Raw genomic sequence first — 27,316 nt, 5'->3', positions numbered from 1 at the left:
CCCCAGACAGGGTTCACAGCGTGATAAGCCGTTTCAAAAGCATCTGCATGCGAGTTGGTGGCACACGTTAATTGTATTCGTATATGCTGTTGGGGAGGCGTCCCCGCATCACAAAAACCGTGCCGCCGAGACGGTGCCGAATGCTTCGCAGGGCAAATTAATCAACGAGGTTTCATATTGAATTGAATTGATTGCCAAGACTCAATCAATTCAACCAACTGAGAGTTCGCTGGCTTGGCAACTCAACCAATCTAAAGGCAGTAGGACGTTTGATATACCGATCCGATTGTATATTGGCAGGCCAGGGTAAAAGGGACTCTATATCCATGGCTCGCTCGCATGATTCTTAATTTAATAACTGTCGAACTGAATCGGACTTACTTATTACCGTCTTACTACTGTCTCAGTTACTTTAGCCTTACGGGCCTACTTCTTACTGCTAATCGCACATAACTATAATCTAATATAATTAGAGCTTTGATGGCAGTAGGGTTATAGATAAGGAAGGCGTAATTAATATAGTAGATGGGCAGCTAAAGCGCCACAGAAGGAAGGAAAGGTATAAATGTGGCAGGAAGGTAAGTTAACACCATACCAAGACTCGCGATAATTGCTGACTCCATACTAGTTAAATTCAGTTGAAATAGTTGCGAAGATCTTAATATTAAGTCAACTAATTCATGCCATATGTACCAGTTAGACTACATAAGAGATATCATTAAATAGCTCTGATTTCAGCTTTGGTCCCTTTTCATTAATTCGATCACAATTCTGTATAGAAGCGGTATGCTATTGATATGGCCCTACACTGTAAACTTTTTACATACCGCATGTCTTCTAGTGTCCAAAGTTTTATTAATTATCTTAGATTCATTGCTTCATATCGTAGGTGTAGGTACACAAAACACGCAGTCTGACCCGAAAGAAGGTTTTGGATCCGCGGACATCGCGTCCTGGCATGTTGTCCAAGCCCTCAATTTCTGGCCTGCGGCTCGAATTCTCTCCCGGACTGCCAGACAACGGAGTAAATATCCCCTTCCAGCCGTGGCAACTGCAGGCTTCATCCTTGAGTGACATTAAAACACTATATGAATACTTCTATATTATAGCGTCAGTTAAGCAAACTATGGGTACAATGGTATGTATGCATGTTTTTACGAGAAAAGCCGTGGAGGCCTTTGGCATAGAGGTTCAACGGTATATTTCTATGAATTTGTATCATTCTACGAGACTCCTGTGCCCTTCGACTGCAAGCGACATCCCCTCATATCCTTCATGAGACTACCTAAGTCATTCGTGCCTTCTTGTTTCGGGGTCTTTAACGTCTACCATATTCCGGCAATGAAGGATCCGAACTTTTTGCTAGGTGTGGCTGGGCGGAACATTTCTACTATGGCGTATTGCTTAATCCAGTCCGTGCAGACAATACTCAATTGTGAATAATAAAACTATTCAATTCGCTATTATTTGAGCCCACCATCTTAAACTCCCTATCTTACTATCCAACTATTTTCAAACCGGCGGACCTATGTGCTTAACATTACAATGGCAAGGGATACTGGATTCACCTTTACACTATGCACATGGGGTGCTACGAAAGCTAATTTAAGGTGCTAGACAGATGTGTAATTTTCAACTATTAATTAAGTTTTTTAAGAGCTTTTTAAAGCTCCTTTTTAGAGCCTCAATAGTAGTATATACGTTCTTTTATATGTAAATATACAAGTATATAATAAACAAAAAGCTAAAATAATCTACTATTTACTATCTACTCCTTATCTTAAGGTCTCCTTTATATTACCTCTAATACCATCGACCTAAGTCGGGTTTGCTTACCACCATCTTACTACTGTCTTTAATGCCTACCAACCTATGTCTCATCACCCTGCTTATGTCTTACCACCCTGTTTCTATTGCCTACCACCCTCCTTTGCCGTCTGCGCCTACCTTATATATATAGAGCTTCTAGAGCTAGCTTGAATTGACAGAGTTCTTACCCTAAATTGCACGGTCAGCAAATACCTCTAACACTTCCAACACCTCCAACAAAAAGAGAAGTAGATTTTTATTCTTACGTATATCTAAGTACTTTTAGTCTAATTAGGCGTAAAGGGTTAACTTTGTTTGTTAAAAAGCGGGAAAAAAGAGCTATTGTAGCACTGAATTGGAGTTAAGGTAGCTAATCTTGTGCCCGTAGGGTTTACCCACAAGCGTGATTATCTGGGGATTAATCTGGGCCACGAGCAGACTATCGTGGCGCCCTTCGATATAGTCCGCAACCATAATGTTCCAAGTAACTGGATGAGAAGTTAATTGATATATTGGCTATATTTAATGCACCTCGTGTATCAACCACACGCGGCTGTCATATACAGTTCCTTCATTACATATTTTGGAAATTGTTCCGATATGCATAGCTTTAATATCCTACAAAGCTTATTTTTGACTCTCGGTTCACACTTTAGCTAAAAATATGTAATAGAAGATATGTAACTAATGTTCGGTTGAGATAGACCCGCCCATGATGCCCAACATAAAATACAATCGACAAAAGCTCTATGCCTTCCGAGCTCTATTGAAACATGTTGGAGTTATTACAAACATTGACACATAATGGAACTGCGCAAGCAAGTTAGAAGAATACGACTCTCTCCGTACACTAGTCGAGAATTTGGGTCGAGAGAGTGGTCTGAATATTTTCAGTATACATCTATTCCCCACTATGTTTCTTACTCGATAGATTCGTTTAGCCTAATTTCAATGTCCTCTTGACTCTCATTTCCCGTATCGGCAATCTCGAACGGGGAGAGATTAGGATGGGATCACAAGCAGAGAATCCAATATTCCCTATGTGCCAAAGCACAGGACCTCACTATTTAGGTTACCTGGGGCACAGAAGTCCGTCACTGAAGAAGACTATAGTTGAAGCCGACCCCTGAGGCATAGATATGGCTAATGAATGGCATATAGCATGTAATTCTACCGAGAAGGAAGTGCAGGAAACATCCTGTATAATATTCCTCCTCTCCCTCCATGAGGGCCTATCTGGTATCCGGTACACCCAGGTGACTCAGAAGAGGGTCTTAATAGGCGTGGTGCGCGCGACCTGGACGACGGCGACGCGCCGGCGACGCGACGGCAACGCGACGGCGACCGGACGGCGACCAGACGGCTCAACGAGGTGGAAACACGGGCAAAGCTCTAGGCAGCGGAAACACAGGCCAGCTTCGACGGCCCCATGGCGTTCGACTTACAGTCGACTCACGGTCGACTCACGGTCGACTTACAGGCGACTCACAGGAGGGTCTTAATAGGCGTGGTGCACGCAACCTGATGCGCATATGCACAAGGCGACTCACAGAAGGGTCTCAATAGGCGTGGTGCACGCAACCTGATGCATACATATGGGGGAGGCTGCAGGGGAAACACAGGCCAGTCGGACGAGGACTCGACAGTTAGAGACACAGGCCAGCTTATAAAAAGGGGGGACACAAGCTTGGTTAGTAGGAGGGGGGAGAGTAGGTCGCCCGGTGCGGGACCTAGTCTCTACGGCCCCCCTCCTATAAGACACGGTCGGCCTATTATAAGGAGACTCTTATAGGCAACGCGAAACGGGAACTAGTAGTATATAGGGTGTTGCGCCCCTATATTACTACTGGCTTCCTATAGGGCGTAGTACGTAGTAGCCACTACTGGCTCTAAGGACCTTATCCCTTAATTAGGCTCTGACCTTTGGTATACCTAGTAGGCAAGCAGGATTATACCCTAGCCGGAGAAACTACTATATAGCTTAAGAGAACGGATACGCGTGTTAGTATATTAATAGACGGAACCGTTCGCCTCTAGGGCGGCTTGCCGGTGAGATATACTTAAGAAGTAAATAGGAGTTACTTAGGCGGGAGAGGTAGTGGCTCGGCCTTATCCGTAGAAGGTATACCTAACTATATTATAGGATATAGCTACAACGCCTCCGTAGGATTACGTCAGTAGGCGCAAAAATGGGAGTTGCAACCCCTAGAAACGGTAGCTTATACCTACGCCAGCGGAAACAATAAAGAAGGCGTAAAACTAGAGGCTATAGAAGGCTCCTAAGCTATATAAAAGCGTACTAACTCTAGGAGGAAACTCTTATATAGACTACTGGGGGGTAGACTAGTACTTAGGTAATACCGTTATAAGATATCTAAAAGAACTAGTGAAATTCCCCGTAAATTAGTGGTGGCAGCTAACTACTTATAGTTTAGGACCAAAGCACTAGAAAACTAGGTAGAGGCCTAAATAAGTAAGTATATTAAACTTTACTATATTACTAGCTATATATAACTACCACTTAGAAAGGGTAATAGCGGAACGTATAGCAGATATGGTAGAGAAATACGCCCTACTACTACAAAGCTAAATAGGGGCAAGAAAGGAACCGCTTAACACTATTAGCACTTACGCTACTCCGCTGCCACCATTAAATCTACATAGGCGATGCGAAAGGACTTCGTAGTATTAATACTTAGCCTAGACATTAGTGGTGCCTATAATAATATACCCCACGAGCGTCTCCTATATATCCTTAGGGTAAAAGGCTTTTTAGAATAGATTATATAATTTATCTAAAGGGTTTATAGGCTAGAAAGAAAACATTATTAGTCTTTAGCGGATACTAGAGCCCCCTATTACAGTTGCAACAGATACTATAAAAAATTACCCCTCTCGCCTATACTCTTCCTTTTCTTTATAAGCAACCTACTTAACTCCTTTAAGAAAGGGGCGACCTAGGGGATAGGCTTTATTAATAATATAAAACCTATTATATACGGGCTAATAGCCGCAGAGAATTGCAGAATATTAGAGAAAGCTTATAATACTTATATAGAATAGGCAAACATTATAGAGTTTAATTCTTACTAGGAGAAATCCAGCTAATCTATTTTATAAGAAACGTAACTAATTTATAGATCTCTAGTATATAATTTATATTTAAGGCTTTGGGGTTAACTAGTTTAGGGCCTAAGGGTATTAAAGAGGTATAGAAGCAGTAGAATATATGACAGAAAACGGCCCAACCATAAGCCAAGTAGACGTTTATCGGCTTTTTCTATTACATAATACTAAGTAACTAATTAATATCTAAGGTTACGCTACTATTATAATAATGTACGGTCATAAATAATAACGATAACATCTAGTTAGCCATTAGGAAACTAAAAAAGGGCCCCCTAAATTACTCCTTAAACTACTTTAAAAGGTCTAAAATAGCCATACCTCGTAGAGTATAGTGATAGGTGGGTATAAGTAAACGGCCACAGCCACTGCTTAAGAAGGAATCTAATATTCCCCCCTCTATATTAGTATATTTTAAGAGCCACTATAATATAAAGAACGTAAAAAATAAACCCAACTCTAAATTATAAAGTATATTAAGACACGCCTAAGTAAACATATATAAGAGGGACCTTAGGGAGCCCCGTAGGAGAATAAACCAATAACCCTAAAGTAGGGAAGAAATATTAGAGAAATAAGGTAAAGAAAAGTAGAAGAAGAATAGTGCCGCTTAGGGCTTAGCCTATATAGACGGGAGAAAGGGAGACGCGTAAGAGGTTAGTTAAAGATAATATAAGATAGGAAAAAGGAGTAAAGTAAAATATATAAGAAACGCTAGGAAACTATCACCGTAATATAATAACTAGTTAGACTAACACTAAAAGAGGTAAATAGGAGTTAAAGGTATAGAGGCTAACTTAGGTAAGATAAACGTAAGCTATAGCATAGTTAATGCTATAGGGGGTAAATACCTAAGAGCTCTAAGAAGGCTAATAAAGGCAAGAAAATATAATAGCAATACTCTTAAAGAATAGGAATAATAGGACTAAAAGATTGGCTTTACTGGGTAGGTATCCTAGTAAGGTAGCCTAAGATAAATAGATATAGCGTAGCTAAGACAGACACTAAAATAACGTAATACTACTATACCCCCTACGCCACTAATTAAGAAATAATACTCTTAGCAGCTAGCATAGAGAACTATAATATACTGCTCTTAATATAAAAAGGCCTTAAGGCGGTTACCTAGTAGCTTATTAGTTAAAATATGCTAAATTAGTTCTAGGTTATAAGGGAAATGGTAATAAAAGGTAAGGGGGTAAGTAGTAGGTGCCCTTTAGTAACTCTATAGTAGTAGAGTAATAGTTTATAATACTAGCGCGTCCGTAGGCTTGTTACGGCAGTAGTAGTTCCTAAGGAGGTTAAACAGTAAGGTAGTAAAGCACTATAGGCGACTTGCAGGCGCTAAGTAGGCGAGTCCTAAAAGGCGGGGAGATGGATTACGGGGTTTTCTCATTTTTCTTAAATAGAGTTTTCTCCCCATATGTAAATAAGGAGTAGTCCGCGTGGGCCTAATAGGGATCTGAATCGGACGTTAAGCAATGAATTATTATTATTATTAATATTCCTCCTCCTATCTTTGGATCTGGGATATACTAATACAGATAAATCTTTAGTTACTGATAATATTCCTCTGATATGTGAGGGAGTATGGATTTCTTTTTGTATATCTGGATCGGCTATAGAGTCTATCTTGGTAATTGGTTTAGACAGGCGTCTAAATTGGGAAGGTGTTAATTAGAGGTCCGTGCGTAGGTTAAGAATGAGAAGTCTATCTATTGAAGGTGGCCCTAGGGCCTCTATATATACACGAGGGTGACTGAGTCGGTGACCGAGTCAAGGGGTCGGTGACTGAGTCAAGGGGTCAGTGACCGAGTTAAGGTGGCAAAATCCGATTCAGGTCGACAGAAGGGCAATGGAAGGCACCACAAGAAGTATGACAATTGGGACAGGAGTTTGAAAATAAAGCCCTAGAGCCATGACTACGGCAGTGGCATGCAAAGCTGAAACCGCGAAAAGCCAACCTCCAACTCACAGGAAATATCCTCCTGACCCATTCCTAACCCCAGTATGTCTATAAGTCCCCCAAACTTCTACCAACCCTCAAGCCAGAAACGCCAAGATCCCACAGAGAAGTTTTTTTCAGTGCATCCAACTCGCTAATGCGAAAACATCGGCAGCCGCTTCGCCGCAAACCACGCCCAATACAGCACCTGATCATCCTGGCTCGGGAACCCGGACCAGTTCTGCGCAATAGCTCCAAGGACGAGATCGCTGTAGAGGGCGCTGAAGAAGCCGAACGCGGCCAGCAGCGCCGTGAAGAAGCCGCCGAAAGTTTGGATGTACGCGGCCTTCAGCGCCTTACGCCCGCCCGCGCTCACCTCTATGTGCCGCTTGTACCAGTACGTGCCCGTGGTCAGCGCGAGCACGGTGATGGCGACCAGGAAGCCGTAGGTCAGCGAGCGCACGTCTGAGTTGTGTCGGAAGTCAACGATGATGAGCCCAAAGAGCCCGACCATGCCGACGATGGTGCCCAGGAAGTAGAGGATCAGCCACCAGAGGGGCTCGTAGTTGAGCTGCTTTAGCTTGGCGGGGGCTTGCAGGGGGTTTTGGTCGTCTGGGTGGAAGAAGGAGAGTTGGGTTGTGTTGGTGTGCCTGTACATGCCTGGGCCCTGCTGTTGCGGGTTGGGGGAGCCAACGGGGTGATAGCCGGTTTGTTGGAGGTAGGGTGTTGTGTTTGCTAGGAGAGCGGCATTGTCCGAAGCTGGGGTATGGGCTTTAGGTGTGATGAGAGCGCGGTGAACTGCAATACAGCCCTGAGTTACGGATGTTATGAGTTTCCAGGTACCGATCAGGACGAAGTGCCAGCTTAGCCGGCATCGGTGGATGGAGATCGTCGCTACCGGGATGCAGGTTAAAAGACTGATGGCTGACAGTGCAATATCAAACTTGCTGTGATCTGTTCTATGAAAAGGCCACATGGGAGTCCTGCCTACCCCCATCCAGGCTATTGTCCAGTATGTGAAAAGGTGAGAGATCATGCCGATGGCTCCGTAAGGCAAAGCGTAGCATTGTATCTCGCCGATAGGACCACCGGTAACATTCTTGGTGGGGAACATGTTGTTGAAGTGCTCGGACATATCCGGCAACGGATTTGCGGAAGCCGATTTTGCATTAAATACCAGCAACGCAATAAATACCCCCTTCCACGATGTCAAAAAAATGTTCGAGCATGGCCGTAACCCCGCTATCCTACCTCCCGCAGCACACATTTTCATTTATGATGCTCTTTCAAGGATGATCAGAACTTCTTGCTACGCCAAAGTAGACGTTAGTTCGAATTTGATGAGGGCGACATATCAACGGAAAAGCTGGGTGCATACAGTGTTATTATTTTAGAAGTGACTCGAGGAAGTACTACAAGAAAGCTCGTTCAGTTTTCAGTAAGCTTAGTGAATTTAAAGATACAAAGAATGTGTTGCACGGTGCGGGGCAGGCTTCTATCCAATTATGGCAGCTCTCTGTAGGGGCTGACTATGTCAAAGTAGGTATTAATGGGAATAGAGGATCCTCGCGCTGGAAAGAAAGAGTCGAGGAGTAAAAGAAGGACAGAATATGTGGGGAAGGAAAACTCAGGTGAGGGAGGGGTTCTGACGGTACATATTGAGATTGAGGGACGAGGCTGAGGCTGAATATTGTACAATCGCAGGGAAGGCCGCAGCACGCAGTGAAGCGGAAAATAAAAGCCTATAAAAGGTCACGATAACCGACTGATAAGCCTTTGGCGTGACCTACTAACCGCGTGGAATCCAGTTCGTCTTAGGTTTGCCCCGATTAGGCTATAAAAAAGCCATGTTTGCAGCCTTGTGGCCATGTAAGCCACCTGGGTTACGGGAACCACCTTGTAAAGTTGCTGAAGTCCAATTGAACCCGGCATTTGATGCGGACTCTAGGAGGTGTGGCTGATCTATGCAGTCTCGTGCTGGACGACACTTGCATTACCCCTGGCAAAACCCCTGGCAAATGTGGTGGTGGCTAAGCCTCGGCTGTGGAATCTAGAATCTCAGCTCCTGCATGCTATTGATTCTCATGAGAATCATGAGAAACTGCTGCACTTGCGCGACCGAAGCAATTTAACCAGCACTTCTTCATCGTGCGTTGCTCTAGATTTCGATGCGGTGAAATATGTATGAGAGGCTAGGAGGGCATATGACGATTTTTTGGTGTTTTCGGTGTTTTTTGTGTTTCTCATCCAAGACTTCGGAATAATTAAGCAAAATAGGGAGGTCTAAAGATACCAACCATGGGCTTGCCCTGTCGATTTGTAACCTCGTGCGCCCTGTGAGCCAACACCACACATACATATTCGGTTTGATTTTAGGGGTCTTCTCTTTCTCTTACTGTACTTCTGCAATGGCTTCTCGAGATTGGTATCGTAGTTTTGCGGACAAGAAATATTTAATTTCAACCTCTCGAACCCTCCTTTCGCACGATTTCATACAGACAGCTTTTGAAGATGCAGCAATGTATTGGGCAAAGGCGATGTCCCCATCGAGCCTGCGGTTGATGCTGGACAACTCTTGCACACTTGGTCTTTATATCCAGGACAAACGGGAAGATTCTGAAAGTGGGCCAGCATTTACGCAAATCGGTATAGCTCGCATTATCACCGACTATGTGACATTCGCATACCTTACAGATGTTTACATTCAAGCGGATTGTAGAGATCTTGGGCTGGGCAAATGGTTGATCGCATGCTGTAAGGAAATGGTGGAAGATATGCCAGAACTGAGACGAGTTCTCTTATTGACTGGCTCGGAGCAAGCGAAACGGTTCTACAAGGAGCAATTGGGCATGAATGTTGTCGAGCAATGCGCCGACGGGCTGGTGGTCATGAGCGGACGCAAGGCGGACCTGCAAGCGGTTGGGCGCAAAGAAAAGACGTCTGATCCGGTTTAAGCCGACATAAGCTAGAGTGGCTGATTTGGGCCACTCGCCGACACACGGGGGGTTCAAGGAATTATGGTCTTTCAGGTTTAGCGCGGATCACGTATATCTTAATCAAAGCCAAGGTCTTCGCCGACGGTACCACCATGATATTATATTTTAATATAAAACTACTGTCTTTCTCACCACTACAGATGCCCGACTCACTATTATCAATACGCCCTACTGAGCGAGTCTCTCGCTCAGCCTTTCGTTCAACCTCTCTTCGGCCTTTTCCACCTCACTAGACCACGTCTTGGCCACCCTTTGGAAGCCATCCTACCCACCAATTGCCGATTCCCAGAAGACTCCCCTGGCGTGCGTGGTATATTCTTGCCGTGAGATGGTTTTGAAAGAGTCCTCTCCACCTACCATTTCAGACGATATGGGCCGAAGAGATGTGCTGGAAATGCCTGTGACTTTAAAGCGGAAACACTCGTCTTCTCTCCCTCTTACGCCTCCTCTGTCGATGGATGATCGAGATGCCGTCCAGACCCTCGATCGAGCTGTACATGTCCTGTCTACCGAGGCGACTGCGCTTTCCCATGTGACAATGTTATACCAGACTGATTCTATGGCCAGAGACGGCCTTCTACGAGCAGTCGATTGTATAACCAAGGTCAATGAGATAGGTGGGAGGTTTATTATATGTGGGGTAGGTAAGAGTGGCTTGGTTGGGATGAAGATAGTCGCCACAATGAAGAGTTTGGGGTTAGGTAGCTCTTTCCTGCACGCCTCTGAGGCAATGCATGGCGATCTCGGGGATGTGAGCGAGGTATGCAAAGGCCGCTGGTCCCCCGATCTATAGATCCATTATTGATTTTTCTTAGCATGACGCTCTCATGTTCATTACTTACTCCGGTCGGACCCCTGAGCTACTTCATCTCCTGCCGCACATTCCGGAAAGTGTTCCTATATTGGCCCTTACCTCTCATACAGTTGCTTCGGACTGCCTTCTCCTTGCAGAACGACCCGATGCTATCCTTTTACCTGCGCCGATCCACCAACCTGAAGAGGAGTCTTTCGGTGTATGCGCGCCTACCACATCTACAACTGTAGCGATGGCTGTTGGTGACATGCTAGCCATTACTGCAGCGGGTAGTGTGCATCAGGAGCGGGTAAGGCAGGTATTCCGGAAAAATCACCCAGGGGGTGCAATAGGCGCAAGAAAGGATGATCAGGAATGTGAGGCGGAGAAGGAGAAGAAGCTTTTCAGGAAGAGGCACAAGAGCATCGTCGTACCGTAAGCTTGAGGAATCAGGCTAGACGGAGATTCTTCGAATTCCACGAACTCTACGACGTTCTTGAAGTTATGACTGCACACTAGATGGTGAAAATTTATGGTATTTGTATGGGGCAGATTTCCATCGCCGCCTAGGGTAACCAAAGCAGTTTTGCGCCGCGCATCTTGCTGCGGGTCAGCGGAATCGCCAGAGTTGTATCATGCTGCCCTGACGATTAAAGAAGAGCATAAATCGTTCTCGTGAGCACAGGTGCGACGTGGTGGGTTCTTTGCCTTCGAATTGTTGAGTAAGAAGGAATCTTATGCAAAAGCTGAATGACAAGACCACTTCAAGGTTTTCCCTCTATCATGCTCTAGATGAGGGGGCTTCCGCTCATTTAACTACTGTGGTATCAGGAAAGTCACAAGTTTTATCCCGGGTTGTTGGTTTTGTACTTTGCCCTGTTCATTGTACGGCATCGTTATGCTCACCTTCAAAATAGGACCGGTCTGCCAGGAGCAATATTTACCACTTTCACATCACTACTTCTAGCCCTAGTGATATGTCATTTCCATTTTCCCGACCCCTTGAAGTTGGATTCAAGTATTCTTTTAACGGTTTTAGAGACCTTTGGGTTAAAATGACAAGTTGCTATGCGCAATTGATGCTTCAATTCTGAACGCTTCGAAACGCAATGATCGTCTGTCATCGATTGCGGATTTAGGATAGCAAAGATGGGAATGCAGTCACACCCATACACCCACACCTCGTACTTTCCAAACCATGGCTGGTCAGAAATTTTGTCTCTTTCCAACGTGTTCTCTTTTTTCCCTAGCCTTCACGATCTCTAGCAGACAACAGTGTCAATTTGTATCGCCTTTCAAAGCACTTTATCCGCAGATTCGTTCTTGGAAAATTCTTGACCATGTCTTCATACGGGTGGCCATGCATTCATGCGATTATTTCCAGCCGGCCTAGACTGGCTTGTAAAACTTACGTTTCTCAAAAATTCGATGCATGCGACAATTGCTTGGTAATCGCTTTCTCAACTTTCTAAATTTGTCATATACGCCTCCGATATTCCAATATGTGGTAGTAGTGATCAAATCAAATTCAAATCCAAACGGGACTGTTCTTTACGATCATATCTTCATCGCCAATACTCCTGAGCAGGAAGTACCAATCACGCTGCTCTATAATCACTATGAGTCACTCATAAATGCTGCTGTTCTGATTGAGAAGATACACAAAGTGCGCGAAAATAAGTGGACATGGCTGGTTCGGACGTTGGAGATCCAGGTGTCATGGGCCATGCGGCAAGGCTTGTGCAGGCCATCGACAGGCAACAAAGCATGGAATCCGAAATGCTCCGAGAAATTCATTCTGTTTCCGGGGCTAAGATTCAGATGCAAATTCACCGGCTGCTTCCAATGCTACATCGGATTCGGCCCAGCAATCTCAGCAATCTCGGCAACCAAATTCTTATGACCAGGGACCCGCCCTAGACGAAGCCGTTTACCAAAGCATCGAACGGGACCACCCGACAAACTATGGCCCGCCGACCGATCCAGCGCTTCAGCGCACATCAACGCGCCCGTTTATCCAGACCCGCAAGCCCCATGCACTCCCGCAAACCCATACTACCAGCCAAACACACGGTCTAGTCAACCCCAACCCCCTCCCAGCTCACAAGACAGCCCAACCTACTTCCAACAACGCCCCCTAGCCCACAAGCCAGCTTGGTCTTCTTCCCACAAGGCGGCTCGGCCTTCTTCCCGCAACACAACCCCCCCCGGGGATCCGAGGCTACTAGGCCTTGCACTGGCCCATCCTAGACCCGAACGACGGTCCGGCGTCAAACCTGCTTCTTTGCTAGCCTCTTGCACAGCTACCCATAGCTGGCATTACGCTGCGGCCTGGGGCTTTTGGCGCGCCGAAAAATCTGTAGCTGATGCGGCCGCGGCCGCGGCCGCGCCCTTCTGCTCCTCGGCCGGACGATCAGGAATATGGTATACTGGATCCGGACTCGTTTGCGCGGAGGTATCATTAGAGGATTGTACGGGTGGAGGTGTTGGAGCTGGAGAGGGAGAGGGAGGGGCTGGGTAGAGAGATTTTTAAGTAGGGTTCTATTCGTCACGTTGTCTATTCTCCAAATGGACTGTGCTGTTTGCGTGATAACCCTTCGACTAGCTGATGTGTGAGAGTGCTGACTAAACCAGGTAGAGTGCGTTGCTGTTTTATTTGGGTGCTGGTTCAGGTCTGAAATCCCTGAATCAGCTGAGGAATGGGCTGGGTGAGCAAGTCGCCATTGATCATGAGTGTAAGGCCCATGACGATTGACGGCTTCTGGAGGAGCTTAGCTGGGAGAGTTGATTTTGTATGGGACTTGAGTGAATCCCTTAGTGTGCTCTGGCAGGCGCTTTCCAACGGACGTGGAATTTGTGTGGCAGTCTATATCTAGGGTAGGTTCATGCAAACCATTCTTGAGTGGGGCTCTCCAGCAAACGCGTAAGGAGAAGCATAAACCGTGTATCTGGTTGAGGTATGGCCATGGCCCAGCAGCGTAAAACAACGTAGGATGGATCCGATGAAAAATTGAAAAACCCCCGCCAAGACAAAAATGGGGAGAGGGATGGAACGCGTAACGATGGTGTGAAAGAGCCCTAAAGCCATCCAGCCATGCTGGAAAGGAGAAAGTAAAAAGGAGTATTATCTAATGGACAACCAGGGAAATTAAAATTCTCAGGAGCTCCTATGAAGATATTTGCGCACCTTACTCATCCATACACGCGATGAGTCTTCTTTTGTTAAACTTCACTCAGACTTCATCACATTTTCCGATCTTAGCAACTACACAGGCGTCTCTCTAAATGGCCGTCATTTGGTGATGGCAAACCATTACGATTTATCTTAAAAAAAGTTTGATTTGGGTTGGTGGGAAGGGACTCGGATTTTCCGAAAACTTCCCGCCGCACAGTTCAGATCGTTGGAGCTATTTGCCATCACAACCTTCAATTCTTCTCTTCCAGGAACTTTATTCTAAAGTATTTCCTAATACCGCCTTTGCGTAGGCCCTGGGAGTCCCAAAACGCGTTGTGGTCTTATGAGGTTGACTCCGAACCGTGATCTGAGGTGGTCGGATTGGGGATGAATCTAAGCATGAAATCACCCGATCACTTGGAGCCTGGAGGCTTTCGGGGTTTGACAGTAGTCCAGGACCTGGGGCTAATTGTCTTCATATCCTTGCAGGGGTTCGGAAGCCTTTGTAAGCTACACAACCAGTCCTTTGTAGCTTGGTTGTATGTCCTCCGGCGCTTGCTAAGATCACGAGTGGTATTGTATTAGGAAACAACTTCTAAAAGCATTTTTTCATCTCCCTATGAGGGGGATACTCATATTCATCTTACTCTACAGATATTGATTCGACTTATTCTAATAACGCATACCATTGTTAAAAAACATCTCTCGGTCTTGCTTTGGCTGTTCTGTTATTCCAATATCTGCTCAACCTTTCTTGCCGAGTGAAAATCCCTCTGGACCGCTGTACAAAGTCACCTGGGTGCAGTACCGCTGCGTAATGGGTGGGCTGGGCAAATACAACTAACGCATTCTTATCCGGCCGAAACCATGTGTCCCAATTCCTGAGATCGCGTTGTGGTCTACCCAAGAACTGCTCCATTGGCTATAGTACCTGGCAGGGTGAGAAGATGCGGGCACCAACATACGACAACATCAACAACGGGGTCATTATAGCTGCGGGAGACGGTTCTCCAACAAAACTCGGTCCCGAGACGGATTGGAATGATCGGCACTGGTACCTTTATCCGGTGACCAATCATCTCAATCCGAGGAAACGCTTGAAAATTCCCCAAATCCTGAAGAAATACGTAATCCCCTCTTATAAGTCCGAGCTCTTCATAAGTATAGTCGAAGGGCGCTTGTAATGAAATGCTATATCAAGACTTGACTTGAAGTTACTTATAATTTTATGCTAACATCACCAAACGTTCCAGCCATGTAGGCAGCATAGCGGAGATGACACAGCCCAAACCTGGAGATGTGGGCCTTGAGAGTGAACTGGAGGCAACAGCTAAGGATTCCGATTGTCAATCTGAGATCAAATCGGATGATTCCAATCCACTCTAGTCCACAAATAGTGATTCGGAGATGCCCCACCAACTCTCATCCTCATGTAGTGGAACAGAGCCAGAGTCGCCCGATCAGGTTGCCTTGCATCGACCATTTCATTCTGTGTTAAAGGTGCTAATGCTTCGACTCAATAGAGTTCCAGATAGCAATCTAAAGACGTCCCTTCCGGTTTGCAGATCGGAGGGAACTCCATAGAGTACTTCTAGATGTCACATATAGTTCAATTGACTTATTTTTAGTCTTCAAGCTTTTCTGTGCTGCCTATGATATGCCCTTGAAAATGCTGCAATGTGGTATATAACGCCTTCCCATGCAAAACCCTTTAAAGATGCTGCTCAACTATAAGGCCCCATTAATTAATCGGAGTCGTACTCGACCAACGGCAGAGGTGGTTTCACTGAAGGAGGAGGAGGAGGCTTATCTTCAAGGCCCGTAGCCTTAACAGTACCTCCCTCCTCCGCCTTCGTCTCATCTGTACGCTTCCTTTTCAGACCAGCAATGACTCTCCTGACTGTCCCCTTTGAACCATCACGCGTGGCTTCTGTTAAAAATGGATCCATCGCGGCGCGCGTATTCCCCCTAATCTCCTGCTGCAGTGCCTCCTTTCTCCTCTCCGCTTCTCTCTGGGCTCTCGTCTTCTTCTCCCCATTATTCCCACTCTTTCCTTCTGTCTTGCCCACCTCGGACTCAAGCGCAAACAGCGGCTTCCGAGCCGCTCTCTCGACCTCCTGGTCCCCAATCCCCACACTCCCAAACTCGACCAAGCCAGCGCGGACGCGGTCCCCCTCAACCTCATCCACAATATCAAATCCCAACCCGAACCGCTCCTTCATCCCCTCTTTGTGCACCTCCTCCTTCTCCAACACCTTCCGCCGGACCCGAAACCCCTGTCTCAACCGCCTATTAACCGCATACGGATCCGCCCACGCGCGCTCCCGCTCCTCCAACAGCTCCTCCACCCTCTCCCTATTCCTTTTCTCCTCCCCCTTCTCCGCGACCTTCCCCTCCAACGCGGCAAACGCGTCCCGCCTCCTCCTCTCCCTCTCCTCCGGCCCCAACACCGCCGCCTCGCCCTCTCCCCGCTCCTCGACCCCGTAATCCCGCCGCCGCCCCCCGCTCTCGACCACGTACTCCGCCTTCCCCGGATCCGTCCGTATCTCGATCCACCCGCCGCACGCCCCGTGCTGGATGCGGAACGCCCACACCGGCGTGCTGTGGTACATCCCGACCTTCTTCTTCTCCGCATTGAACCGCACGCCCTGCCCGATCAGTGCTTCCGGGCTGCAGGCAGTGCACCAGACGGCGAAGGGCAGCTCGAAGCGCACTTTGAGGATCCCCTGCCGTAGTTTGCTGGCGCGTGCGCCGAGGGGGTGGGATTTGTTGAACGTGGGGGGGCTGTCTGAGGGAGGGTAGTAGCGGCCCATGTTGAAGCCTTGCATTTTGGGGGTTGGGGCGCTGGGGGGCGCTGGTGGTTTTGTAGGGTGGTAGTTTATAGGTGGATTGTAGGTAGGGTGTGGTGAGTGGTTTCGATGCTTGAGTGTATGTGATGTTGAAGGTGGAGGGCGAGGCGGTGGAGAGGCTTGGGTGCGGTCGGCACGTGACTGCCTATGGAAGCCTCCGGATTTGAGTGATAAGGATCGATGGAGAACTGAGATATAGTGAGTGCGATAGTGTAAAATGGTGAGGGGTTTCTCAATTCAATAGTTGATTTCGTATTGCTGAGTTTTGCTATTTTGGACTGTCTATGGCTCGTGCACGGAACCGGCCAGTGCATGCTTTTTCTCACGAAAAAAACACCAAAACTAAGTTCATTACATTTACTGATTAGGGTTTCGTTTCGTTTCGCAAAGCTCTCGTTCGTCCTATTTCGTTTAAGTTTAGCTGCTTTCTGATTGTTAAGAGCCATTTTCGAGACTTCGAAACTTATGTATCTCGATGCTCGTTTGATCTAGTGGTTCCCAGTTCCGGGTACCTAAACGCCAAAGACTGCCAAGATTGCCACGGCGCATCTCCGCAAGTGGATCAGGGCAGTACTCACCACGAAAAGGTGCAGATCCATCGTCCCAGCGTGTCTTCATGGCCGAAAACACGCTGCCCATCGTATAGCTTCCCTCCCACACAAAATTTCTTCTGGTTATACCGATTTTGGTAGTAGGAACTTAACGATATCATTAGAAGTATAGATCGTAATACAGAGTGTATCGTTGTAATTAAATATCGTACTAAAGAGTTTTTACTGTATATCTTCCGAGCACTTCCACCACCTCGACGAAGAAAGCCTTCAAGATTAGATAATCACGAGCCTCTAAGTCCCCTCTTAAACACTTTAGCGTCGCTTCGCGTACTCGACGCCCATAAAATGAGGCAGCTTCCCTGATGCCGTGGCTATGAGTTCGTTCTTGAAAGCATCAGCAGATACTCCTTCTCTCCAGAACTTCCAAACCGACCTCCACATTCCTATCTCGAGCAACATTACGCCAAAACTGTAGTAATCGAATAGCTTCCTGTATGTCTCGTTCGGACTTCCTTGGCTTAGCGGATGGCGGTAGAGATTGAACCGCGCACTTTGCTCTAGCTTCTCTGAGGACTCATCTGGTTTGTCCGGCCTGGAATACTCAAAGCCAACAAGATATGGACGTGACCACACGATGCGCTGGTTCTGCGACATGAAAAGCACGTTGTGGCTCCGAATGCTCTTGTGCAGCCACTCGGCAGTATGCAATATCGCAATGGAGAGGCTGAGGGAGTAAGCCAATTGATATCGATCTTCGAGCGTCGGCAATCTCCCTAAGGCTGGTTCGTCAATCATGGATCTCAATGAGTATGGATTCCCATCTGAAGGCTGTGGAAGCAGGAACACGAATCCATATCGACTTTCGCCAGGACTGTCGAAGTACCCTTCACAGTGAAGTATCAACAATTCCTGTGGCTTCTTGTCCGTATTCAATAGCCGAGCTAGATTGTCTACGCGGCCTCTGAGTTCGATACCCTTTCGGCCCTGCCAGCTTGGATCGTACTTCTTCCATTCGAATACCGCGGGTTTGCCGTCCAGGGTACCAAAGCTGCGGAACCCTGCGGAGATGGAGTCGGGCTGCAGGACTTTATACCGAGCGGTTGCTACCAGCACATTGGGAGTTGGCGGTTGATTCTTCATTCTATCGACTCGGCTTTGCAGGTCCTCTTGTAAAGACTTTTCTGCTCTCCGCAGGCTCAATGTTCCAGAAACGACTGCGGACGTGGATTCGGCCTGGAGAAGAGCCTCGACAGCGTCGGACGACTCTTGCTGAGAGCTCATTGAGATGATTATCTGTGCAGCTTCGATGTTCGGGCTTCTTGGTGGCAGAAGTCTGTACAGGCCTGCAAGGAGCGACTCAATTTCGTTCAATGTCTTCTTGCTTGACTCTATCTCATTTGCAACCCACTTTAGTCTGTCGACACCCGTTGGCGTCTGACCTGTGGCTGCATAGTCTCGGAGAGCCTTCATCCCGTCGATGAGGTTGCGTACTGAATCTAACGCGGGCTCTACCGTCCGACTGTGCTCTTTTAACAGCCGTAGCTTTTCGACAGAGACTTTGTTCGTCACTGCAAAATTGTACCAGTCCCGTTGCCATTGCTCGAAAAGACCTTGCTGGAGGACCAGCTTCGCTCTCAGCACGGCGAGGTCTTGGTCGAGTCCGCTCAAGCCTCCCCAAGCTTCATATCCTCGTCTGCATGCGTGTAACAAGTCGACCGTTCCACCGAAAGCTCCTAGGCCAAGGCTAACAGCGCCCATTTCGAAGCCGACGTTTACAAGTTTGTCGTTCATGGCTAACTACAACCTGCTGGAGGATCGGAGGATATCAACATTAGATATGTGATACTCTGGGAGCAATATCTCTTCGTGTAAAGACCATTGAACGAATCGGCGAGAGTTGTCGCTGATTTGCTTGATGGCGGGCTGAAAAGCAACCAGCGGTGTGGCGCGAAGAGCATCCCTGGGCTTCTCACGGGACCTGCAGGTAACCGGATAACGTGTTCAGGTTCCTATTCATTGCCTTTTATCGGCAGACACGAATGCCCCCTCCTCTATAGTCACCAATCTCGAAATCTCGTACATGCTCCGGCGGTTGAACAATTGTCTAGGTTCACCGGTTAATTTATCCTACGATGTCGTCCTTCTTCGCTCGCCCTCTTACAATAAACGAGCCTGTGGTGCCAGAAATCCAGAGCCAAGTGAAGTCACGGTGTCCAGACTTCCTTGCGTTCCTGGCTATCTATTTCGAGGATGAGACCAGCAATCGGATCGGATTGCACCCAGCGCTTACAAATAGCTCCCCTAAATTCGCAGATGTGAGCATGGGCGGAGCGTCTTTCGACGTCAGAAAAGTCCAGTCATCGTCATTCCCACACGGCTTAAATGATGAGCTCTTTAAAGACCGAGAATTTGTAGTAGTCAAGCACCCGAGAGTGGACTCTAATGACCTGCACGATGCGGATGTTCTTTCAGAGCTGGCTACGGAGCTGCAGATTCTCCGCCATCCACCCCTCCGCCAACATGCTAACATTATCGACTTCCTCGGAGTCATGTACCACGATGCTGGTGATGCTTTTACACCAAATGTCCTGCCTGCGCTCGTCTTGGAGTATGCGGAGCTTGGAAGCGTCAAAGACTATCAATGGAACGGATATGGCTCATCTTACGCGGACAAGCTTGACATTCTTATCGATACCGCGAAAGGCCTCGAAGCACTTCATTCTTGCGGGATCATCCACGGGGATATCAAAACATCAAATCTTTTGGTTTGCAAGCATTCTGAGCGAAAGTTCATCGTCAAGCTCATCGACTTCGGCTTCTCACTTTCCGAGAATGATGAGCGTTTTGTTGGCTTCACAAAGAAGCTAGAGGCACCAGAAGCCAGCACTGTCATTGATCGGCGCTATCTATGTCAATTGGACATATACTCATATGGACTTCTTTTGCATACTGTGTTCAAAGATGGTGTGTCGTTCTTCGAGTCAATACCAGAAGAAGACCGCGAGGAGAACGTCAACAAGCTGAAGAACTCGAGCATACTAGCGGCAACCACGCAGCTCAATCTTCTGCGCTATCTGCAGGACGAGAAATGCGCGGCATTTCTCCTCTGCAAAATACTCGCATACTCACTTCAAAAGTACCCTAGCCACCGATTCAAAGACATGTCCAGAATCCTTACGCTCCTAGAGTTTGCTAAGCCGTTTGAGCTTTCCGTTCCGACCGATCGGGGGGAGCACCGCCCTCTGACTATTGATGAGCACCGCAAATTAAAAGAATTGCAATTGGAAATTCTACGCAACCTCATCGAGTCATATTGTGCCTCATTTTCCGATGAAAAGATGCCTTTGATGCCGATACTTCGGTCGGAATACGAGCAACGAGCCCAGAGGGAGGCGGAGCTTTTCTACAAGTCGCATGGTGACTGGGATTCGATGCAGTCGTTCCTTGCAGTAACGATCGGGTTGACAAGAGATACCCTTGGACTTGTACCCGAGGTCAATACTCTGGCTGACTCCGAATCCATTCTTGCACTGGAACAGTATGTCGCCCGTTATTCAGAGATCGACTTGGTCTTATGCTAACTATTTTGGTATTTGTAGTTTGGGGACTAGATCTGCATCACATCTTTATTTCTCATCTAACGATATGTTAGACGTACGTTCAACATCTATGTTTACATGAGTGTAGCTAATTTGAGATCGGTCAAGCTTCCTAGCGTATACGGAGTCGTCCGGAAGTCTCCGACAGGTGTACAGCAGAGGATTGCGTCCGATTTGCAGAGCATATCATCCTCAAACACCGATATCTCGCGTAAATCTGCAGCTATGTTAAACCTCGCGTGGGCTTACGTTGACGAAGTCGGCGTGGGATACGACATCCAAAAGGCTGGCGAGTTGGTACGCCAAAGTGCTATACTGGGGAATGCCCGTGCCCAAGAACTTCTTCTCGACGTGTTTTATACTCCACAGCAAACATCTGTGGATCCTTCTATCTGGCAAGGGTGGCTCGTTAACATAGCTGAGCAGGGGATCGCCCGACCACTGTGCGCGGTGAAGTCGGCTTCGCGAGAGAATGAATCAAATACACAGCAGATAAGGCGGAGGAAAGAAACGTTCGCCGACTTCACTTCCAGCCTCACCTATGACCAGAATACCGTTGATGGAGAGGCCTCGGATGGCTGCTATTCAAAGAATTGGCGGAAACTATTCCTCAGGTTCGCCATCATCAATGACCAGCTTGAATTAGTCCAGATGCTCTTAGATCATGAGCCGAGCATTATTGATCAGATTGTGTGCGATCAAGAGACATCACTTCTTCTTTCCTGTCGACATGGTAACGCCCGTGTAACGAAGTGCCTACTGGAAAAGGGAGCTATGACGGATTGCGGGGTACCAAACGGAGTCCAGCCGCTTCACTGGCTTGTCACATTCACCGAAGAGGAACAAAGAGACGTAGCCAGGATGCTGAAAATTCGAGGAGCTAATATCGATGCCTGGGCCAATGTCATCAAGGACAAGCGAGATATCCCCAGTGCTTTCTCAGACCTACCTGTTGGTGGTACTGCTTTGCATTGGTCTATCATTGCCAAAGATATCTCTGCATTGCACACTCTTATGGACCTCGGTGCAGATCCTCTATATCGGTTTGGCGAAGGCAAATCGGCTTTCGAATTCGCATGCAGTCTCCGCAACTCCGCAGCCGTGGAGTTTTTCTTGCAATATGAACGCGTAAAGCTTGCAGTACCAGTGTTCCGGCCTTTGGGAGAAGGTGTACCTGTGCTTGTCCAGCCATTGTTCTTTGTCGTTGGAAATGAGTCGCGGTGGACGCGCTTGGTACGACATGGACTGCAGTTCGAGGAAGAACAGAGAAAGGTCATTGATCTGCTTGTGACGCACGGTGCGCCAACAGATTCTGTGCTAGAAGTCCAAGACCAAAAGATGACGGCTACGTTCGCAGTAGCATGGCATGATTGCAATGCGGATGTTTTACGCTCTGGACTCCGATACGGATTTCAGGATCACCTCGAGAACAAATGGGGATCTGCATCCTCTGGCGGCACCCCCCTATTCCTCGCCATCACTCATCGCAATCGCGAAATGTTCTTGCTGTTGCTAGAGCATGGCGCAAATGTCGAAGCGCTTGATATGTATGGTCTCGACCCTGTACTGAGAGCCTGCAAAGAAACCGACGATCTTTTCTACATTCAGAAGCTAGTTGAAGTAGGTGCTCGACTGAAGAAGACAGGTAGAAGCAACTGGTCCGCTTTCTACATTGCAGTCCACAATGGTAATCTCAAGACTGCACAGTACCTCTACGATCAGGGCTTCGATAAGGACGAGATGTTGACCGAGTCTGAGAGTGAGTTGAAGGATCCCAATGATCGACTCTACAGAAGCATCCTCGGAACGCTACTGTTCTCGCATACCCGGAATGCCGAAAGACGCATTCAGTTCTTACTGACCCTTCCGGATCGCGACGGCGACGGCTTCATCGTCTTTCGACATGGGGAAGATAAATTCTCCGCTCTACATGTGGCTGTGCCTATGATCGGCGAGGATCCTGAAGAGGCTGAAACTACGCGATTGATCGTGTTCACACTGCTCCAGAAGTACAAAGAGAAGCATCACATTAACAGTACCGATGGCCCTCATCACAGCACTGTGCTGGGTATGGCGACTGAGATCGGCAATTACAAGGTCGTGAAAGCTTTGCTTGAGGCTGGAGCGGATCCGAACATTCCGGATGAGTACGGACGTTTGCCGCTCGACCTATTGTACTGGCGATACTGCTATCCTGATACAACCGAAGCACTTAAATCCGTCAATATCGAGGACAAACCCCTAGTGAAACGCACGCTCGGCTTTGTAAATCGCAACACATCGGAGATACTCTCACTTCTGACAAGCTATGACGCGAAACCGAGCGTGTTTCGGTTCCCTACTTGGTTCGAGGATGATTCTGGATATCGGAGCTTCGAATGGGTTATGGAAAGACTTCAAGAGAATAGATCAAAACCTCAGACTGGACCTAGCACAGAACCGGTATGGGGCAGTCTTCCAATTACGATACCTGAGCGCCCTATGCAGTTCAAACGAACGCAATGAGTGCTTACGACGCGGAAACCCCACAATGAACCTCAAAGCGACAAAAATGCATCACGAGAGCGACAATATCGGAAGCAGTGACATCGCCTTCCAGTACTCAAACGAACACATCCTGACCCTTAGCCAGCTCACTTCTGTGAGGCTATTGCAGCTATGTTGTATCTCACTACACAACGAGTGAAAAAATTTCCTCACCACCACCACGACACAACGCGTGTGCAGCGCAGCCGTATAGACTTCTCTGCGTTAGCTCTAAGGGGCCAATTGACACGGTACAGATGGAACATCAATTATACGAGGGTGCGATTCTGGACTTGAAACTACGAGCCGGGTGTGCCGAATTTAGTGCCAACCAATCTTTCAGAGCGACCAAGTAGAACGTTGCTGAAGAACACTAATTAGTCTTCGACGCACCCAGCTAAGTCCTGAGACCCCGCTGCTGCTAATCAGAAAAACGGGCTATCCTCCATGTAAATATTCTCTTTCAGCCGCCGAAGCAGACTCCGTAGCTTCGCCTTTGATCCCTAACCACGCTATCTAGCTCGTGCCAATGGCTTGTTCTTGAATCTCGAGATCTTCATCGAGGCCTAGAACAAAAGAGCTTGCATGATGCTCATCCCCAAACCTCGCGCCATTACTCAGCCCTCGTTAGGAGAACTGAAAACTTCACGCGTCTGAGAGTTCACGCTCGCCACGTAAAGGTTATGGTGAGCAATCAATCGACAAATTCCCAAATTCTTTGCGCAACAGGTGTAACAGGAAGAAATTCAGCTGGTCTTTCGGAATCAGGCCACTTGACAGTAGATTAGTCACGAGACCACCCGAGACACCCGCAAGTTGATAGGCTGCTTGCTCTACACTCTACAGATTCATTAATTTAAAGGGAAGCTACTGCATCTTCCGTCCTTCCGATCCAGGCTCTCCTCTCTACATGCCCGACTTTGAGGAGATCCCCTCCCACGTAAGCGACTCCCATCTTTTAAAGCAATGGCGAACCTCCGCTTGATCGAAGGAAGCAACCCAGATTACACTAAGGGGGAAAAATTGGGCAAAGGAGGCTCCGGCGATGTCTTCTTGGTGAAACGGAAGTTTACCAGCAAAGTTAGTAGAAAGAGTGTTGGCTTTCACTTCACAAGCACTAATTATGGAGCGGCTGTTAGCTTGCAAGGAAGCGAACTTGCTGAAGAAACCGCGTAATTCCTACGGCGATCCTTCTGCCACCTTGTCTATTTAGGATGTGCAAAAGATGAGGAAAATGGTCGTGAGAGATTCAAGCAATGTGGGAATCGAGAGGCCATGAAAATATTTTGTCGTTCACTGCGGGCGTTTCGCTCGACACTAGTTCCGGAATCGTCCGAATCTATCTGGGATACTATCCTAGAGGAGCTCTGGATGATCTTATTTCGCCACATAGCCTCAGGTGAGTTCTTCGACATTAATAATCTGGAGAGTCCGGCAAGTGACGACCTGCCCCAAGGAAGCCAATCTTTACTTTGACAATCCTTAACTGGACCGTAGAAAATAAGGCGAACGCAAGTTGAGGACTCAAAACCGCCTGACATCTATGCATTCGGTGTCACTCTTTGGTGCCTCTGCACGCAGAAATCGAAGCTGACCATACCTGACTATCTTGAGTCGATTCCTACTCATTATCCACGAGAGCTCCAAAACCTAATCACTCGATGTGTCAGCCAACGCCCACACTTACGACCTTCGACCGCAGAGGCAGTCGAAACACTTCTGCCACTTGTCACACTCTATCAAAGATTTCCAGTCTAAGGCACCTGCCGAACTGGTGGGAAGTGGAGGCCGGACTCAGGATAACGCCGCTTCCATGTATACAGCCAATCCAAAGGCGACGTACCTGGTAGGAGGTGGAAACGGACCTGGGAGCACAGCCAGCATTATATCAAGCCAGGCGGAGGCGGTACTAGAGACACTACTAGCGCATTAGGAGCGCTCCTAGCGTGTTGCTGCGCTTATTGTGTTGCTTGTTATAGAGGTGAATAGTCTTTCTTGGGTGTGCCGAGTCGAGCTCGGTGCAATGACCCGGAGTTCTCTACACACATTTCACACCAATTGGCTGCAATTTCGGCTCCTCGGCTGCTTACCCGCTGTTGTTCCACACCGTTGATGTTCTACTTCGGCCGTTCTGGTGTAATTGCCCTCTGAAAGTTTCAATGACCCAAAATCCGGCTTGGGGTTGGGTGGCTCGGCGCGGTTAAAGATGTCGAGTTCGTTCTGAGAATATTATACGAACGAATAGACTGGATTCGTTTGAATTGGCCACACAAAGGCGCACGGACAGTCGAGTCGATTCGTGTCATGCCGTCAGTTCCGGGGGCGCTGCCGGGCTTGAGGTTAGGATGTTTTCGGCGCGAAATAAAAATTTCTCGGGGGCCGAACGAATGCATTGATGGCAAACGTCGCGGTGTGGGCGCGGTCAGCGCGCGAAGTAGGTGAGTTCGCTGCACCTCATGTGCGCCTCACGTATGTATATATTCATACATACATACCCAACGAATCCTCCCTTTCCCCTTAAGGATTCGTCTGTATAAAGAATCGAGCCCTTTTCTATCATATATTCGAGCTCCCTACCGTTTGCCCTCACAGCGGCCGAGTTTAGGGGTCAGAGCCTAGTTATTTAATTTATATATTAAAAAACTAAAAGTATTAATATTTTATATTAGGGCCGTCGAAATCGGATTCTGCACCTGTACGAGGTGGCTTGGCCTACGAACCTACCGGTCTTCGGATTCAGCAGAGCCAACGCAGAGACGTCGCACAGCGTGCGGGTGGGAGTTAGTGGTCGTTGAGGCGTTGCGGGCAGTGAGAAGTTTTCACATGGGATAGTAAGATCTCGAAAGCTACCACTAACGGTACCCCCTCCTACTATGCTCCTATCTTGAGCCCACCTATGTAATCCTCATAGATACGAGTCGGATTTAACGTCCCCTGACCCCCTAATTAAAGACATCGACGACCCTCACGGTTGACGAGCGAACGAGCAAACACGCCCCTTCCCAACCCTTAGGGCAATACGCGCCCGCGGAGAACAATAGGTCTCGTCTCGTTAATCGCACTATACTGCCTGGCAGCCTGGATAACGACCACATGGTTTTTACCCCTCCTCTACGGACTGGCCCCCCTAGAGAGGGCCTGGCAACTGGGGCCTAGGCGGAAAAGATACCCAGGGTATACACATCCCGCTCGCCTTTCAGTATTACGGTGCCGGTTACGGATGAATCTCCCTTGCGCCTTCAATGAGCTCTAGGTATCCCTTCCCCTGGTAAAATGGGTCCTACGGTTATCGATAAGAGCTAGCCAATAGAATCAGTAGGATCAAGGTTCCGTGATCATACGCGTACTTTTGATTCTGGTGTTCGCGCACGGTCCGACTCTCGTAGAACCCTACCAGGGGAAAGGATATATAATGGCAAAAAGTCTACAAGAGTGCAAGGGGGGACGGTCAAGACATAGGAGACCACTGGTATATGGCAATCAATTAATCAACAGCAAGTCCTAGCTAGGACGTAGTGAACCTAGCTATGGATAAGCTAAGAGAAGGATGTAGTGGTACCAATGGAGATCTAAGATCCAGCAGAGGTCTAGACGCAGCTGCTGGGCCCTAGGGGCCGCTAGCTGCGTGCAGAGGTGGTTAAACGGGGTCTTTTTACCCTACTAAGATGGCTTATAGGGGTTTTCCCCCAATATGCCAGGGGTTTTTTCCTGCACAATATTAATTTTCCCCTAGGTGCGGAGTAGTCTGCGTGGGCCGAGATAGGATCCGTATCAGACATTAATCAAAGAGTCAATAATAGTAACAATATTTTGTATTATAAAACTTGTCACATGGGGACGCAGGTGTATGGTAGCGTGAGAAGACGAAGAACGAATCTATATACAAGCGAAATCGCAGGAAGCTCCTGTGGATGCCTGCCTACTCCCCCAACTAATAAAACTAT

The 27,316-nt window shown here is 47.6% G+C and overlaps 6 protein-coding genes across 6 annotated transcripts; 3 read left to right on the top strand and 3 right to left on the bottom strand.

The window, feature by feature from the left end:
- Nucleotides 1-6,825: 6,825 nt before the first annotated feature.
- K441DRAFT_322022 (uncharacterized protein) lies at nucleotides 6,826-8,317 on the bottom strand. Its single transcript, XM_067641172.1, has 2 exons — nucleotides 8,259-8,317; nucleotides 6,826-8,185 (listed from the first exon to the last, which is right to left on the bottom strand). Exon 2 carries the CDS (start codon nucleotides 8,151-8,153, stop codon nucleotides 7,035-7,037), a length of 1,119 nt encoding a protein of 372 aa, XP_067507929.1. The 5' UTR covers nucleotides 8,154-8,185; nucleotides 8,259-8,317; the 3' UTR covers nucleotides 6,826-7,034.
- Nucleotides 8,318-9,178: 861 nt separating this feature from the next.
- K441DRAFT_321982 (uncharacterized protein) lies at nucleotides 9,179-9,978 on the top strand. Its single transcript, XM_067641171.1, has one exon. The coding sequence runs from the start codon at nucleotides 9,289-9,291 to the stop codon at nucleotides 9,832-9,834; it is 546 nt and encodes a 181-aa protein (XP_067507928.1). The 5' UTR covers nucleotides 9,179-9,288; the 3' UTR covers nucleotides 9,835-9,978.
- Nucleotides 9,979-10,270: 292 nt separating this feature from the next.
- K441DRAFT_544372 (SIS domain-containing protein) lies at nucleotides 10,271-11,108 on the top strand (the record flags this gene model as incomplete). The annotated part of the gene is made up of 2 exons (XM_067642763.1): nucleotides 10,271-10,636; nucleotides 10,692-11,108. 2 exons carry the CDS (start codon nucleotides 10,271-10,273, stop codon nucleotides 11,106-11,108), a joined length of 783 nt encoding a protein of 260 aa, XP_067507927.1.
- Nucleotides 11,109-15,443: 4,335 nt separating this feature from the next.
- On the bottom strand, nucleotides 15,444-17,043 carry K441DRAFT_604394 (uncharacterized protein). Its single transcript, XM_067645340.1, has one exon. The coding sequence runs from the start codon at nucleotides 16,670-16,672 to the stop codon at nucleotides 15,590-15,592; it is 1,083 nt and encodes a 360-aa protein (XP_067507926.1). The 5' UTR covers nucleotides 16,673-17,043; the 3' UTR covers nucleotides 15,444-15,589.
- Nucleotides 17,044-17,426: 383 nt separating this feature from the next.
- K441DRAFT_654583 (uncharacterized protein) lies at nucleotides 17,427-19,147 on the bottom strand. The gene has a single exon (XM_067647703.1). The coding sequence runs from the start codon at nucleotides 19,036-19,038 to the stop codon at nucleotides 17,560-17,562; it is 1,479 nt and encodes a 492-aa protein (XP_067507925.1). The 5' UTR covers nucleotides 19,039-19,147; the 3' UTR covers nucleotides 17,427-17,559.
- A 421-nt stretch (nucleotides 19,148-19,568) lies between these two features.
- K441DRAFT_674514 (ankyrin) lies at nucleotides 19,569-23,351 on the top strand (the record flags this gene model as incomplete). Its single annotated transcript, XM_067650762.1, has 2 exons — nucleotides 19,569-20,785; nucleotides 20,900-23,351. The coding sequence occupies 2 exons, from the start codon at nucleotides 19,569-19,571 to the stop codon at nucleotides 23,349-23,351; spliced, it is 3,669 nt and encodes a 1,222-aa protein (XP_067507924.1).
- Between the last annotated feature and the right edge of the window lie 3,965 nt (nucleotides 23,352-27,316).

The sequence above is a fragment of the Cenococcum geophilum genome, assembly GCF_001692895.1.
Source record: "Cenococcum geophilum 1.58 unplaced genomic scaffold K441scaffold_7, whole genome shotgun sequence".
NCBI classification, from domain to species: domain Eukaryota; kingdom Fungi; phylum Ascomycota; class Dothideomycetes; order Gloniales; family Gloniaceae; genus Cenococcum; species Cenococcum geophilum.
The sequence above is the reverse complement of the archived record's forward strand: the minus strand, read 5'-3'. Positions and strand labels throughout refer to the sequence as shown.

Bases quoted from the DNA above. Each gene is read 5' to 3' on its own strand.
- K441DRAFT_321982 (XM_067641171.1), top strand. From the start codon at position 9,289: ATGGCTTCTCGAGATTGGTATCGTAGTTTTGCGGACAAGAAATATTTA.
- K441DRAFT_654583 (XM_067647703.1), bottom strand. From the start codon at position 19,038: ATGAACGACAAACTTGTAAACGTCGGCTTCGAAATGGGCGCTGTTAGC.
- K441DRAFT_604394 (XM_067645340.1), bottom strand. From the start codon at position 16,672: ATGCAAGGCTTCAACATGGGCCGCTACTACCCTCCCTCAGACAGCCCC.
- K441DRAFT_322022 (XM_067641172.1), bottom strand. From the start codon at position 8,153: ATGAAAATGTGTGCTGCGGGAGGTAGGATAGCGGGGTTACGGCCATGC.